This window comes from Myiozetetes cayanensis, unplaced genomic scaffold (assembly GCF_022539395.1).
Source record: "Myiozetetes cayanensis isolate MyiCay16 unplaced genomic scaffold, myiCay2020 scf2-11, whole genome shotgun sequence".
Classification (NCBI taxonomy): Eukaryota; Metazoa; Chordata; class Aves; order Passeriformes; family Tyrannidae; genus Myiozetetes; species Myiozetetes cayanensis.
Genome location: NW_026087411.1, coordinates 5,030,612 through 5,043,871, shown reverse-complemented (window position 1 = coordinate 5,043,871; position 13,260 = coordinate 5,030,612). Strand labels below are relative to the sequence as shown.

At 42.3% G+C, this 13,260-nt stretch overlaps 1 protein-coding gene across 1 annotated transcript; it reads left to right on the top strand.

The window, feature by feature from the left end:
* Positions 1–8,413: 8,413 nt before the first annotated feature.
* On the top strand, positions 8,414–12,494 carry TMEM17 (transmembrane protein 17). The gene is made up of 4 exons (XM_050315993.1): positions 8,414–8,544; positions 10,982–11,085; positions 11,318–11,431; positions 11,844–12,494. The coding sequence occupies exons 1-4, from the start codon at positions 8,442–8,444 to the stop codon at positions 12,198–12,200; spliced, it is 678 nt and encodes a 225-aa protein (XP_050171950.1). The 5' UTR covers positions 8,414–8,441; the 3' UTR covers positions 12,201–12,494.
* The last annotated feature ends 766 nt before the right edge of the window (positions 12,495–13,260 follow it).

Sequence of the window (13,260 nt, the reverse complement as noted above, 5' to 3'; positions counted from 1 at the left end):
TTGGTCTCACAGCTTTGTAGAAAAAAATCATCTCCTTTATGCCATAAAAAAGCTCAGAAATACTCTTTCAGCACAGAAGCAAATACTGACTTACATCCATGCTGTCTCAAGTAGGTGCTTGCCTTTTTATAAAGAAGTTCACTTGCAGTGACTATAAAGCAGTAACGAGTCTCCTAGGGAATGTTATATATGCACATGATACATGCCAGTGTGTCTTAGGAAAGTGATGCAGATTTCGGAAATTAGAGGACAATAAAATGAAGAGAAATAACTCCTCATCTAATTCTCCAAAGGAAAAGGCCACTTGAAAAAAATGTGGATAGACTCCAGCCTTATAGGAATTTCATTTCATTCTGCATTTGGCATCAAGTGCTTTCTGATTTCTTTACTCGGGCATATTTTCCCTCAGGGAAAACACATTAAAGTTAGAACACTGCCCATGATTTCATAATACGTATTTATGAAGTTAATCATACTTGCGTCTCTCAAGGCATCTGTTGCTCTGGTTTGGTAAATTCCCAATTATCCTGGCAGGACAGCAATATCAATCCTGAGCCCTAGTACAGTGGGTTGCCATGTTTCATGTTCAGGGAAAGAATATGTTCTTCAGGCATGATCAGCAAGGGCTGTCTGGTACCGCAGTGGGCAGTTTCTTGTGTATTCCTCTCCTAGTTTTTTTCCTGTCTCTGCCTGTTAGATTTCCTCTCAAGGAAAGCAGGGGAGACTTTCTGTGATAAGTATCCAGCATAAACAGACAACGGACCACTTCAGCTGGATTTGTTTCACTTACACAAGAGCACATAAGGGAACGCAGAATACAGAACAAAAGGGAGCTGCTGGAGAAAATGGCAGTTAAGTAGCTGCATATGCACGGTAGGCAGGATGAGAAGTAAAGGAAGAACTGAAAAAACTGGCTTAGGCTAGATACTAGGCCTGCATTTCAAAATGACACAGCAGAGCACCAGGAAAGGGTTTCCCCAGGGCAGGCTGAACAGTCTCTCTCATTGGAGAAGTGTGGTTTGGACATGGGTGGCCTGCCTTTGTGGCAGGAGGATAAAATTCCCTCTCCAGGGCTCTGATGATTTACATGGAGGACTTTAGGGAAGTCACAGGTAAAGCAGGCAGCATCAGACTAGATCTAGTGGATATTCATGAATTTTTAAAAGCAAAACCAACTAGATTAATAGAAATCATCTAGTCACTTACAAATTGGGCCTGATGATCCTTATGGGTCCCTTCGAACCCAGAATATTCTGCGAAAATGTAGAAATTGGTCCACCTTCCGTTTTAATTACTTCTTACTGACCACTATGGCAAAGTACATAATTTGTCACACCATAACACAAAGCTGCAGCACCTCAGAACAGATCTTCCCTCTCCGCTGAACTGCTGCAACTCAGTAATGCTTCAGAGGCAAAAACCTGGCCCAAGCTGAGCTAATTCAAATTAAAGAAGGAAGAAATCACACTGCAGCAGCACCTTCCCAGCAGACTCCAGTTTTTCCCACAGGTACCTTTGTTTGTCCTTCAAACACGTAAAAACACAATCCATATTTGCCTCTTGATGTCAATGCTGCAGTTTAGAAACAACAGTTTGCCTGCACAGTGAACTCAGGGCATTTCTAATTAGAGCTGCTGCACCAGCATTGTGTGTGTTTTAAAATACTGTTGTAATAAATCCTGCAGCTGCAAATTCAATATTTTATAAGGGCAGGCATGACCTCGTAGACAGAGTCTGAGGGGAAAATTGGCTCTTGAGTCCTGTAATAGAGCATTTCAGAGAAGGACAAGCAAGAAAGCTGGATTTGATCCTTCAGTCCTGTCTCCTCCACCATGAATGGAAACAATGCAGCAAGCAGGAAAGGAATTCCTTGATTTTAAGAAACATTTTTATAGTAAGAATCCCCTTAGACTTCCTCCAGTCCTAAGCACCACTTTATAGATTCTGGCTACACAAGAAACCCTATCTTCAAATGGCAAATAAAAATTTTACATTTCAAAGACAGCAGGCTGGGGAGTTCAAAATGATCCTTCATACTCTAACAGTAACTAGTATCAGAGCTGAGACTGAGGTACAATGGCATGAGTAAGCAACATGTACCCACAAATAAGAAGACTCTTCAACAACTGAAAACGTAATAAAAAAAGAATTAGAACTCTTTGGAACTTCAGGGAGTCACTACACTCTCTGTTCCTACTACTTGATGAGAACTTGAGTGAAGTTTGCTTTGTCTGGAAACACGGCAAAGAGCCTAAAAGCTATCAGATTATGGAATAAAAATAAATACAGAGCCAAATCAACACCCCAACAGAGAGATATTGAGGGTTGCAGTGGTGATGCACTAACATCCCCAAAAGCATAACTCGTGATGTCAGAAGCTAAAGGTCCTGAACCAGAACTCTGCTGCTATGCCTCAGTCTTAGGCAGTGAGACTTGTGGGATTTGCAGTCATTCTCACAACTCTCTGCTCTCACAGGGATGAAGTGTTGGCCTGGATGTGAAGAACAGACAGAAGGAACACAGTGATGCTGACCCAAGAATACACCTTTACATTCATATTTACCTTTACATTCAGCAAAGCTTCAAAGCAGAGGGAGAGGTTGTTCTTACTTAGAAATCCAAATTCAGACACCCAAATGCATATCAAAGAATCCAAATATCCGACCTCAATACAGGGCTCTGCTGCCACTCCCATTTCAGTTTCACAGAAGTTGTCACACACTCACACTTTTGAAACTGGGCACTTATGTAACTGTCCAAATAGGAATTTAAAAACTAAAAATAAAAACTCTAATCCTGAGATCAGTTTCTTAAATAAATAACAGTCCTCTCTGCCTTGTGGCTTTTTTTCCTAAAGGATCAAATTACTAATGTTTTCCTCCATCACTCACTCAGGGTTTGGGCTTGAGCTGATTGCAAAGGACGCACAAGATTGCTCTTACAGGGACCTGTCATCAGTATGCAATAGTAAAATAAATCTTGCCTTTGCCTGGGTTTATGATCCCACTGACACACCACCTTGGAGGTGAATTTTGAAATACTGTGCCATCTTTGGATTCTGCAATAAAAAGAGAAAGCACTGGAACTGCCAGGCTCCACGTCCCAGGAAGCCTTTTGCAAGGGTTATACAGACTGCAGGTAAAGCATCTGGTGTGATATCCAGGGAAAACAAACAGCCCTATCACCTGGAGGAGTTCAGATCCACAAAACAAGTCCTGGCAGGACCTGTAACTTACTCAGGCTTGAGACCTTCTCTTTTGATAGGTGTGCAGTGGTACCGTGGTGGGGGCTCAGAAATTCTCAGCAAACAGTGTTTTGTGTGGTGTGAGGCTGGAACAACTGCACTGTTCTTTGTGTGCAGAAACATGCACTGAGGAGCCTGCCTTGGTTCTGGAGTCACCTTCCAGACCTTGTAGGAAGTGTGTGTGTGAGAATCCTTATGGCAGAGGATCTGGTGGCTTCAGCCTTGGCCTCATGTCTGCAAGCTGATCTTCCACGCAGTAATTTTAGCTGTCTAAATATCCAAACAAATGAAAAACATCACTTTGCTGACAAAACCAAAAAAAAAAAAAAAAGGTACCCAGCCTGCTTACAGTGTTAAACCATGACATTCACTGGCTACTACAAAGCCATCTTTTGAAAGGTGAGGCCTCTCTGCACTAGCCAGGCCCTTTAAGGGCCCATCAAGGATCTTTACAGAAGTGATAACATGGCTCAAAATCCATCCATTCTCAGCAACCTTCTCATGTACCACAGAAATCTTGAATACTTTGCCAACGCAGACAGTAAAACTTGTTTAATGACCATGTGAGCTTTAAGACTTACCCAACACACTCAACAAAACTACAACTCAACAAAATAAAACTAGGGAGTGGCTCTAACTAATTGCCAACTACAGCAAGAAGAAATTCATCCACAGAAGCAAATAACAGCCCTTTCTTTCCCCCCACACCCACCATCTTTATGCTTAAGACTTGAATAGCCAAGATATATTTAATGCATGGAATCACTGCAGTGATATGTACTTGATAACACTTTACATGAGGACCTAGGCTAAGTCTCACCAGCAACAATAATTGTTTACCAGACCCAAATAGCCCATAGGTGAACACCTGGAACTTGTACACAACTGACACAGACAAGAGACAGTCCTGGGATATCACAAGCCATAAGCACAGCTGCGAAATTACTCTGCAGACATTGACACAGCTAGTAACGTGATCCTTTCAATCACACATACTGAACGAGTCTCGGCATTCATAATTTGCTGAAACTCCCAATCTGTCACTTCATTCTGAGAACATGAGGAGTAAGAAAGCCTGTACTCTGCTTGCCTGCACACACCTCGGCTCAGCAGCACTTTTCACATGTTTTACAGCATTTCTGTTAAAACAGCAGGCAGGTAGAAGGGAACAAGCAAGGAGGAGAGTGATTTCTGTTGCTCACACACATAAGGGACAGCAGCACAGGCATGCCAGGGAAAATAGCTTCTGTAAGACTCCACACCAACACATTCAGAAATACAGCAATTGTGATTCAGGTGCAAAGGTAAACCACTGGTACCATTTAAATGAACTCGGCATTTCTAAAATGCCAACTGAAAAAAACCTGCTGATATTTAATTTTGATAGAAACACTGCATCTGGTGTTTATGGCTTTGTGTTGTTGCCAGAGAGCCCCAGGAGCTTTGGTTTGGGAGGCAGGCCAGTGTCTACCAACTTAGTTGGACTACTGTGGATACACAGAGATCCAATACTTCTTGGATTTAAAGCTCTCAGGTAGATTTTTTGGAGACTTTTGTTTTATTTATGGCTAGCATGTGCGGAGAGAAATAAAACAGTCATTTAATATGCTACGCCATTATAAGCCTATTTCCTCCAGTTTCACATTTCAGTGTCTTATTTTGAAGCACAGAGAACTGGAAATCTGGTTATTTCTACTTAAACATCCCCATGTGGAGAGACACAAATTCAGTAATGGAATGCCTTTCCATTAAGAAAGGAAAAGGCCAAATGGAGTTTCCTCACAAAAGCTGGACATGTAACACTATTTATACAGATGGTCATCATCACTATTACAATCACGTAACAGTTAAGTGTTTTTCCTTCTCCCACTCTTTATGGCACAGATTTATATCCTTCTGTTACAGAAAGCTCTGACCTATCAATGGAGATGCCCCAGTATTCTGATCCTCGAAGTTTTAAGGTTTTCTTCTGCTTGAAACTGGAGTAGGTGCTCTCCAAATCTTTCTACAGAAAATCAAGATAATTCTGTTCATTAAATTGCCAAAAAAAAAAAAAAGCATGCTGCAGTCTAAAGAAAATTAAACAGAATTAGTAAAAACAAAGGAATATTTTAAGTGCATAGACAAAAATATTAAACAAAAGCATGCACAACTTTATTTTGTGAGGATGTGAAGGATGCTTGGCCATCTGTTGAAAATGTACGGCTGCCAAATATCACAGAGTCACACCCTGAACCTGGAAATTGAGTTTACATGGCAAATCCATGCATTTCTTGCGTTGTCTGCATGCCATTAGCCTTTCACTTACCTACCATTCAGTCTTACACTCTGCTGACTGCTAAGCTGGACTGCTTCACAGTTTTGAAGTGAGCAGAGCCCAATTTTGCAAAAGCATTGACTGCTGCAGAGCTGCTGGCAGGATACCTGACAGTATGCTTGAAGGTTTTCAGAATCAAGGAACATAAGACAACTGGTGTTTGGGAGATCAGGGCCTCCAGTCAAGGCCACTGGCATCAGGAAAAGGCCAGAAAAGTGAAAATTCTTCCATGTTTCATTCTGAAAAATTAATCAAAAGGAAAATCCTTAAAGGCTGAACTTTTACAGGCCATCAATTCACACTATGAAAAAAACCCTGAGACTTCCATGAATATCTGACTTAATCAAAACTCTGCCATACTTCTAATTCATATAAACCTCTTTCTTGTGTCTAAATAGTTGAGTGTATGGGATGAGCATTTCCCAATGCTCGTGGTTAACCAGGTCAGGACCAAGGCAACAACAGTAAAACAAAATTTCAGGCAACGTCTTTGAAAATCCTGCACAGATTCATCACATTGCCACTATCTATTACAGAGACCTTTACGGTGATTTTGGCTAAACAGTGCATACACCATACAGTTGTTGAGCCACATAGGAAATAACTTCCAGCACCTACTAGCAACTGGCAAGATAAGAAATATAGACTGCGCTTTCTGAAGTCCAGAAACCCATCTGACATTAATGCTGGTTTTCATACAGTTTTGTCAAAGTGATCCTTACACTCTTGTATTATATATTAGGTAGTTCACCAATTACCAAGTATCCACTCACAGATTTTTGTGACTGAAACTGCAGTATAAGTCCAATGCCTGCAGAGCTCAGAGCTTTGAGGTCCACACCTGGCCAGGACACAGCATATGACACGAATGTCTCTGACTGCAGCTTGGCGTTGCTTTACCCCTCCACAAACAGGCTCATTAGCCCAGGCAGCACAGTCACTGTGCTGATCATCAGGGAAGCCTCATAGTTTAAGACAGAGCCAGGTCAAAAACACTCTATGAAAAATACTCTTTTTACTTCTACTAAAATATTTGCTTGTAGAGATGTCTTGCCAGTAAACCTAAGCTACCTGGCTCAAACATAAACAAGGTAGCATTGCTGAGCTGTGGTCACTGCTGTACAGACACATCTCATGTGACAAAAGCCACATCACTGTTTTTCCTTTATCTGATGTTTTGATACATTTTAGGGAGGATTTTTCATTGAATGACTTACCTGCCTGCTTATGTCTAGGAATTAGACTGAATTACATGCCTTTTTCTGTAGGTTTCAAGATAAACTGCAAACAGCATTTCACAGGGCTCAACTTTTCTTGTTCTGTCTTATGCTGCAAAATAGGGATAACACTCACCTGTGCTTAAAACTTTCTTTTCTAGGAACAGCCACACAGCAAAGCCCACTGCCCTTCCTGCCTTCAAGGGGCACAGCATCCCTTAAAATTCTGGCCTATGTTTAATTCCTTCCCCCCTTCAGTCTGCTGCCATTGTTTAAAAATTGTTTCATCTTAATTTCTTCTGAAGGATTTTTGTGTGTGTGTGTGTGTTTGGGGTTTTTTTTGTCGTTGGGGTTGTTTTTTGGGTTTGGGAGTTTTTTGGGGGGGTTTTGGTTTTTTTAATGTAGATTCCTGCTGGCATACCCACATTTGGGGAAGTTCTCTGAAAAGTATCTGTTGTCAATACCACACCATTCATCAGCTCAAAAGCCAAATGAATTTCTCAGAACTGCTGCTTGTTTAGCCATCTTTCCCTGTAGTTTTCCCAGTGGGACAGAATGAAATTAAATATAAACTAGGCTTTAAATTATTTAGTCTGAGATAATTGAGTTTGGAAAGTCATACTGGAGAAAGATCACCCAGGGAAGTAGCTAAATATGATTTGAGGGGGGTGGGCAGGAGGAGTGAGTCGACAAGTCTGTTCCAGTGAAAGATGTTCCTGCCCATGGCAGGGGGGTTGGAACACTATGGTCTTTAAGGTCACTTTCAACCCAAACTGTCCTAAAATTCTGTGTCGTGTTAGGTACAGAAAAATCACAAATGCTACTGGTTCCCATAGCAAAAGGCACAAGCTGCTCTTTCATTTTGGTCACACAGAAAATAATATCCTGCATGCTTAAGAATAGCATCCTTTCTCCTCAGAACGAATCAGGCCCTAGGGGGATCGAAAAGCCTGGTGAACAGATTACCTCATCTTTAGGGCGACTACATTCTCCAAATAAAAGAACAAGCAGAAGTTGGTTTTACATTACTAACTTCTTGTCATTCCATAAGGACCTCCTGTAAGGGACGAAAGCTGGCTAGGATAGAATGACTGTGTCAGTCTCACCGCAGCTTTTCACTTAAGAGTAATACGCACAGATTTCCTTGAGAAATAAGGTATTTTGTGGTTCAGTTACATCTGCATCTATCATAACACGAGTCATTCACGCTCGCTTAAAGTAATAGCACAGAATGTTCACCCTTATTTCACTCTCCAGCCATCATCGAGGACCATCACTGCCCCGGATTTATCCGGATGGAAGCAGAGCAGTTCTACAGCAGTTACCTTTTCGGGAAGCCCATACCCTGCCCTGGCAGACCACGGGATGGAGGCGGGTCGGGGGGCGGGGGGAATTCCCTCTGACTGATCAGAAAAGAAGAAAAGCAATGTCAGGACTGAGGGGAGACGCTCAGGTCTGGCGGCTCCGAGCACAGGGACGCTGCTTGGGGGCGACTCCAGCACTCCGTGCTCGCCGCCCACCGTGCTCCGGGTGTGCTCCCCAGCACCGTCTCCGGGGCGGAGGCACCGCTGTCCCCGCCTCAACTCTTGGAAAATTCCCCGCTCCGCTCCCCGCCCCAAATCCGGGAGAGCTGCCGAGCCTGCGCCTCCCCGGCCTCGCCATCATGGCGCTGCCCGAGCCCCTGAGGCGGGGGCTCGGCTCCTTCAGCCGCGCCGTGTTCACCGACACCGCCCGGCCCGGCCCGCGGTGCCCGGGGCACGGCGCAGGTACCGGCGCGGCCGCGGCGGGCACGGGAGAGCCCCGGGACGGAGGAGGAGGATGGGGCGGGAAGGCTGAGGGGCCGGGCCCGGATGGCGGGCCCGGCAGAGGCGCCGCTGGGATGGATGGGGCTGCTCTCCCTGCCAGCTTTCTCTGGGATTGCCCGTGTCCGCCGCGCTGACCCACGGCTGTTCCTTCATCGTGCTGCCAGTGAAACTTCGCAGGCCGGCACGCCCTCTTTCCACGTTTCCAGAGCGAGAATACACATAGTATGTCCGCATGGAAAGGCTGTATTAGTTTGGGCTGATAAATCCCTTCCAAGCTGATCAAATTAATCAAAAAGTAATGAGCTCGGCTGGTTAGAGCGTGGTACTAATAACGCCAAGGCCGTGATCCCCGTACAGTCCATTCACTTTAAAGGGCTGGACTCAGTGATCCTTGTGGGTTCCTTCCAAGTCAGAATATTCTGTGATTTTCTTTGTGTAGTTACACTGCTAACATTGACTAGTTTTTTCATTTCGTTTGTCAGACAACACTCCAGGAACAGCTTCTATCTTTAGTTATTTCTTTTCCATTTCCCACTATGAAAACTCCTTTGTGAGTATCCCATCCGCTGAAACCCAGTTGCAAATGTACCATTAAATTCTTGGACATCAGGATTTCAAAAATTAGGTTTACACTAGCAACTGGCTCTTGCAATACTGTCCAGCTTTTCCATTCATTTTAGCAATCCCAGAAAATAAGCACTAATTCAATTTAGGGATAGAAAAATTAAGTAGAATTGGCTTGTACTGCTAAACATTCATCCAAAACACAGTTATAGAACTTGCACAGAAGTTACAAATAGCAATACTATGCCAATGAAACCTACCTAAACATTGTCATTACAATTGAAATCAGAGTTCTTGGCGTCTCTGTTTTTAACTAATATGGCCATGAACCAATACAGTTTTATCTAATACATATAGGGCAGAAAAATAGTTACTTGCAAATATGGTCATGCTTTTTTTGAAAGATAAAACAGTGTTTTAGAGTTGTATCTTGGTGACTGCTGAAGTAATCTTTGTGTCCAAGAGATTCCTTTGCTAGGACAGCTGGGACAATTTTAGGTAGATGGTGAAACTGGTTTTGAGGTACCTATAGATTTTAATTCCTTTGCAGACGTAAGAAAGTATTGATGCTAAAAAACGGGATTATTAAATATATATATATATGTATTGGTTGTCTTGCACCTTCTGTTTAGTATAGCAGGTCATCGCCTCTCACACCCTACCCATGAGGTCTGTCCCAAATCCTCCCCCCTTCCCACTTAGTCTGGTAGTTACCATGCCTACTTCTGCACCTGGCATAAAGACTCTGCACCAGGATGGACAGAAATGCCAGACTGAGGTGGAACAAAGACAGGTATTAGAGTGGTTGGAAGGTCTGAAAGGAGAAGGCAGTGTCAGAAGAGAGGTAGTTCTGAGGCTGAGAAGGAGGCAGTGTGACTGTTTGGACAAACTTCCAGTCGAATATCACCACCGTGACAGACGGGCACAGGAGTTGAATACAAATCAGCAGATCACAGTCAATACTTTCTGAACTTGCTCAGCTAGTACCGAATATGTGGCTACAGACTTCACGTGGGAAGCAAAGTGGATGCAATATCAGTTTACTACAATACAGCAATAAAACTCCACCCATTAAAAATTAATGCTTCCCTTAGAACGCCCTTTTAATTTTTTTTCTTAAGTCTCATCTTGTAGGTCTATTACAAAATCGTAAATATAGAATTTACTGCCTGCATCTCAGCGTTTCATATTTGCTTTACATTGCATTTTCTGAATGCATTTTTTTTTCCTCTACAGATTTTAAAGCATAAGCTTTAGTTTGACACATATTTGAAATTTTTAGCTCTTAGGAATTAGGCTTCCATCCAAATGTCTATTTAAATAAAAGACTGCAAATGAAGAATGAGTAATGAAAACCTGCTTTCTAGCAATAAGTCCTTACTCAGGGGGGTCATTTACAAAGTGCTGATAGTCCAGTGTGTGCTCATTTAAACTTCCAGCCATTCTCTTGGGACCTGCAATGAAATAACCACTAATTCTTTCTGCAGTGTCAGTGTACAGCACCACTTGAGCTAAGCCTCAGTCAGAGATCATGGAGTAATCCTTAAGCTACCAGGTAATCAACAGTTGGACACTCAACTGGAATATATGACTAGGGGATAAAAATTTGGTGTCCTGTGAACCAAAAGATGCATTAGATTCCAGGAAAGGGTGTCACTCCAGGTAGGGTAAGAAGATTTCCACTGGATAATTAAAACTATTTTTCCTAACGTTTAATTTGACTGGAGTGTTAATGCATGAAGATAAGATGGAGCAGTATCCTTCTGTCATATTTATGGAAGGGAAGTACAGAACAAACCAGGAATGATAAAGTCTTCTTTCTTTCTCTGTACAGATAATGAAATAGTTTCCAGTTTGCCACTGCAGATGTCCCTCTATTTCAATGTTTATTATTTCCCTTGTTGGTGGCTCAGCACAGTTGTCATACTCTATCTGAAGGTAAGTGCGAAGGAAAGTGTTGGTTTGCAAGTGTATATTACATGAAACACCTAATAGGATATACAGTTCACTGGAGCTAGAGGTTATTATGCTTATTTGGGAATTCCCTGCAACTGGAGGTTCAAAAGTGTTTGAATGCCAGTATAACATTGTCAGCTTACAGCAGCATACAGTATCTTCATTTAATCAGAAACAGCACAGCAGAAACTTTTACTCTCTTCTTTCCCTCTAGTATCCAGACTTGTCAGATTACTACAAGTTCATCCTGGTCACCATCATGATCCTGGCCTCCATCATAGAGATCATTCGACTCTACCTGGGATACATGGGCAATCTCCAGGAGAAAGTATGTTGCCAATTGTACATGTTAATTTCTGCAGGAATACTTTTTGGAGTTTAACATTGACTGGGAGACATTTTGTTGAAGAGATTTAAGTTGAGGAGATGTTTATTTCTCTTAAGTTGCAGTCTGCATCTTCTATTCCCATGGCGTCGGCTTCCACTTAATTTTGTGAATTCCAGGGAAATTTTCCCTCAGAAGAGAGCCCTCTCACTCTCTAAAACTGTTTTTTTCAGAAAATATAAGTACACTTAAAAACACGGTATATGAAAATATGAAACCACCTCACTCTGCTTTTTCACATTATGTTCTGTCTTTTGAAAAATGTAAAAAACCCAAAGTTTTTTCTTCACTAGATTCTGGATTTTTTCCATCTCTGGCTGTCAGGTTTCTAATAGGTGATCTCTCCCTGCCATAGGTCCCTGAGCTGGCTGGGTTTTGGCTCCTGAGTCTCCTCCTGCAGTTGCCCATAATTCTCTTCTTGCTGTTTAACGAAGGTCTGAAAATCCAGCCTCTGGAGCGAGCAGTGCACATTGTCTTTGCCTTCTTCCTTGCCTTCCAAGTCATCACAGCCTTTGTCACTCTGAAAAGGATGGTGAACAAACTGGCAACTCACTTCCACCTTAGGGAATTCCACCGCCTGGAGGAACAGCCCGTGCCTGGTTTTTACGGCCTGGGTAGAGAAGAGAGAGCAGTTCCCATGGCTGGTAGGGGCCCCACTGCTGGCTGGAGATCGCACCCTGGGGGCCAGAGGAGTTGGCAGAAGTGGGCCTGATGCAGCTCTGTTTCCATTTTGTTGGGTCATTCTTTACCTTCCTACATCAGAGGTATTAAAAAATAGATCTAAAGAGCCAGCATTAAACCTCAGAGATTGGAGTTCCACTCTGCAAGAAAAATCAAAGCCAATTATGTGTCTGGCTTGAGTGGAGTATTTGTGGACTGGGTTACTGAGTGGATTTGGTGAGTTTTGCATCTTGCAAAGTCGTGGCATTTTTAAAAAAACAGAAGCCTTTCTTCTTAACATTTGCACAAAATTCTTTTGTTTACAATAAATATTTTATACATGTTATTTGTGTTGATACCACTTTTGTCTACCTTCTTCCAGGTATGTTGCACATACTTAGTATCTGGTACCTTTTTTTAAGAAAAAAAACAGTAACAACCCAAAACCAAACCTAAAACAAAAAGCCCAAGAGATCTCAAGGCTCAGAAAGAAACAATGACGTAATAGCGAACCAAGACTACAGTGTCAGAGATGGTCTTCCAGATAATTCCAGCACCTAGGAATTCCTTAATACAATACTAGAGATGTAATTTCAAAAGTATTAATTCCACAAAACTCTTAAACTCATCTTCTTTGGCTTAGCTACAGTTTTAAATATCAAGTCAGAGTGGTGCAATTTTCTCAAGCAGAGCAGTAACAAAATTATAGTCATTAGAAAAATTGGTTTATGTTACTGAAAGGCAGAGCCCATTTCTCTCAAGCCAGGTCATATGCCAAGGTTCTCTCATTCCTCTTATGTGCATTAAATTCTAGACTATCTTCTCCAGCTCTGGTAATGGCTAAAAGTTCACTTTTTCTGTCAAGGAGTGATGGAGATCAGAAGTTAAAATAAATTTTTCATCTGAATCCCCTGAGTCCTTTCAGCTGGGCAAGAGTTGTCAGTTTGGAGAGCTGGCACAAGCATCCAAACTGCCCAAAGGATTGTAAGGAGGATGAGTCTAACATGAAAAAGGCACATTATGCTTAAAGCTGTTGAATATGTAAGGCTTATAGAATCCCTGGTGAAAAGAAGGCGTTAGCTTTGTTTTATACCAAAATGGTTAATTTTCCT

Excerpts from the sequence above, each read along its gene's own strand:
- TMEM17 (XM_050315993.1), top strand. The coding sequence starts at position 8,442 with ATGGCGCTGCCCGAGCCCCTGAGGCGGGGGCTCGGCTCCTTCAGCCGC. Across the intron at positions 11,086-11,317 it reads TTGTCATACTCTATCTGAAG|TATCCAGACTTGTCAGATTA; the intron begins GTAAGTGCGAAG and ends CTTTCCCTCTAG. Across the intron at positions 11,432-11,843 it reads TGGGCAATCTCCAGGAGAAA|GTCCCTGAGCTGGCTGGGTT; the intron begins GTATGTTGCCAA and ends TCCCTGCCATAG.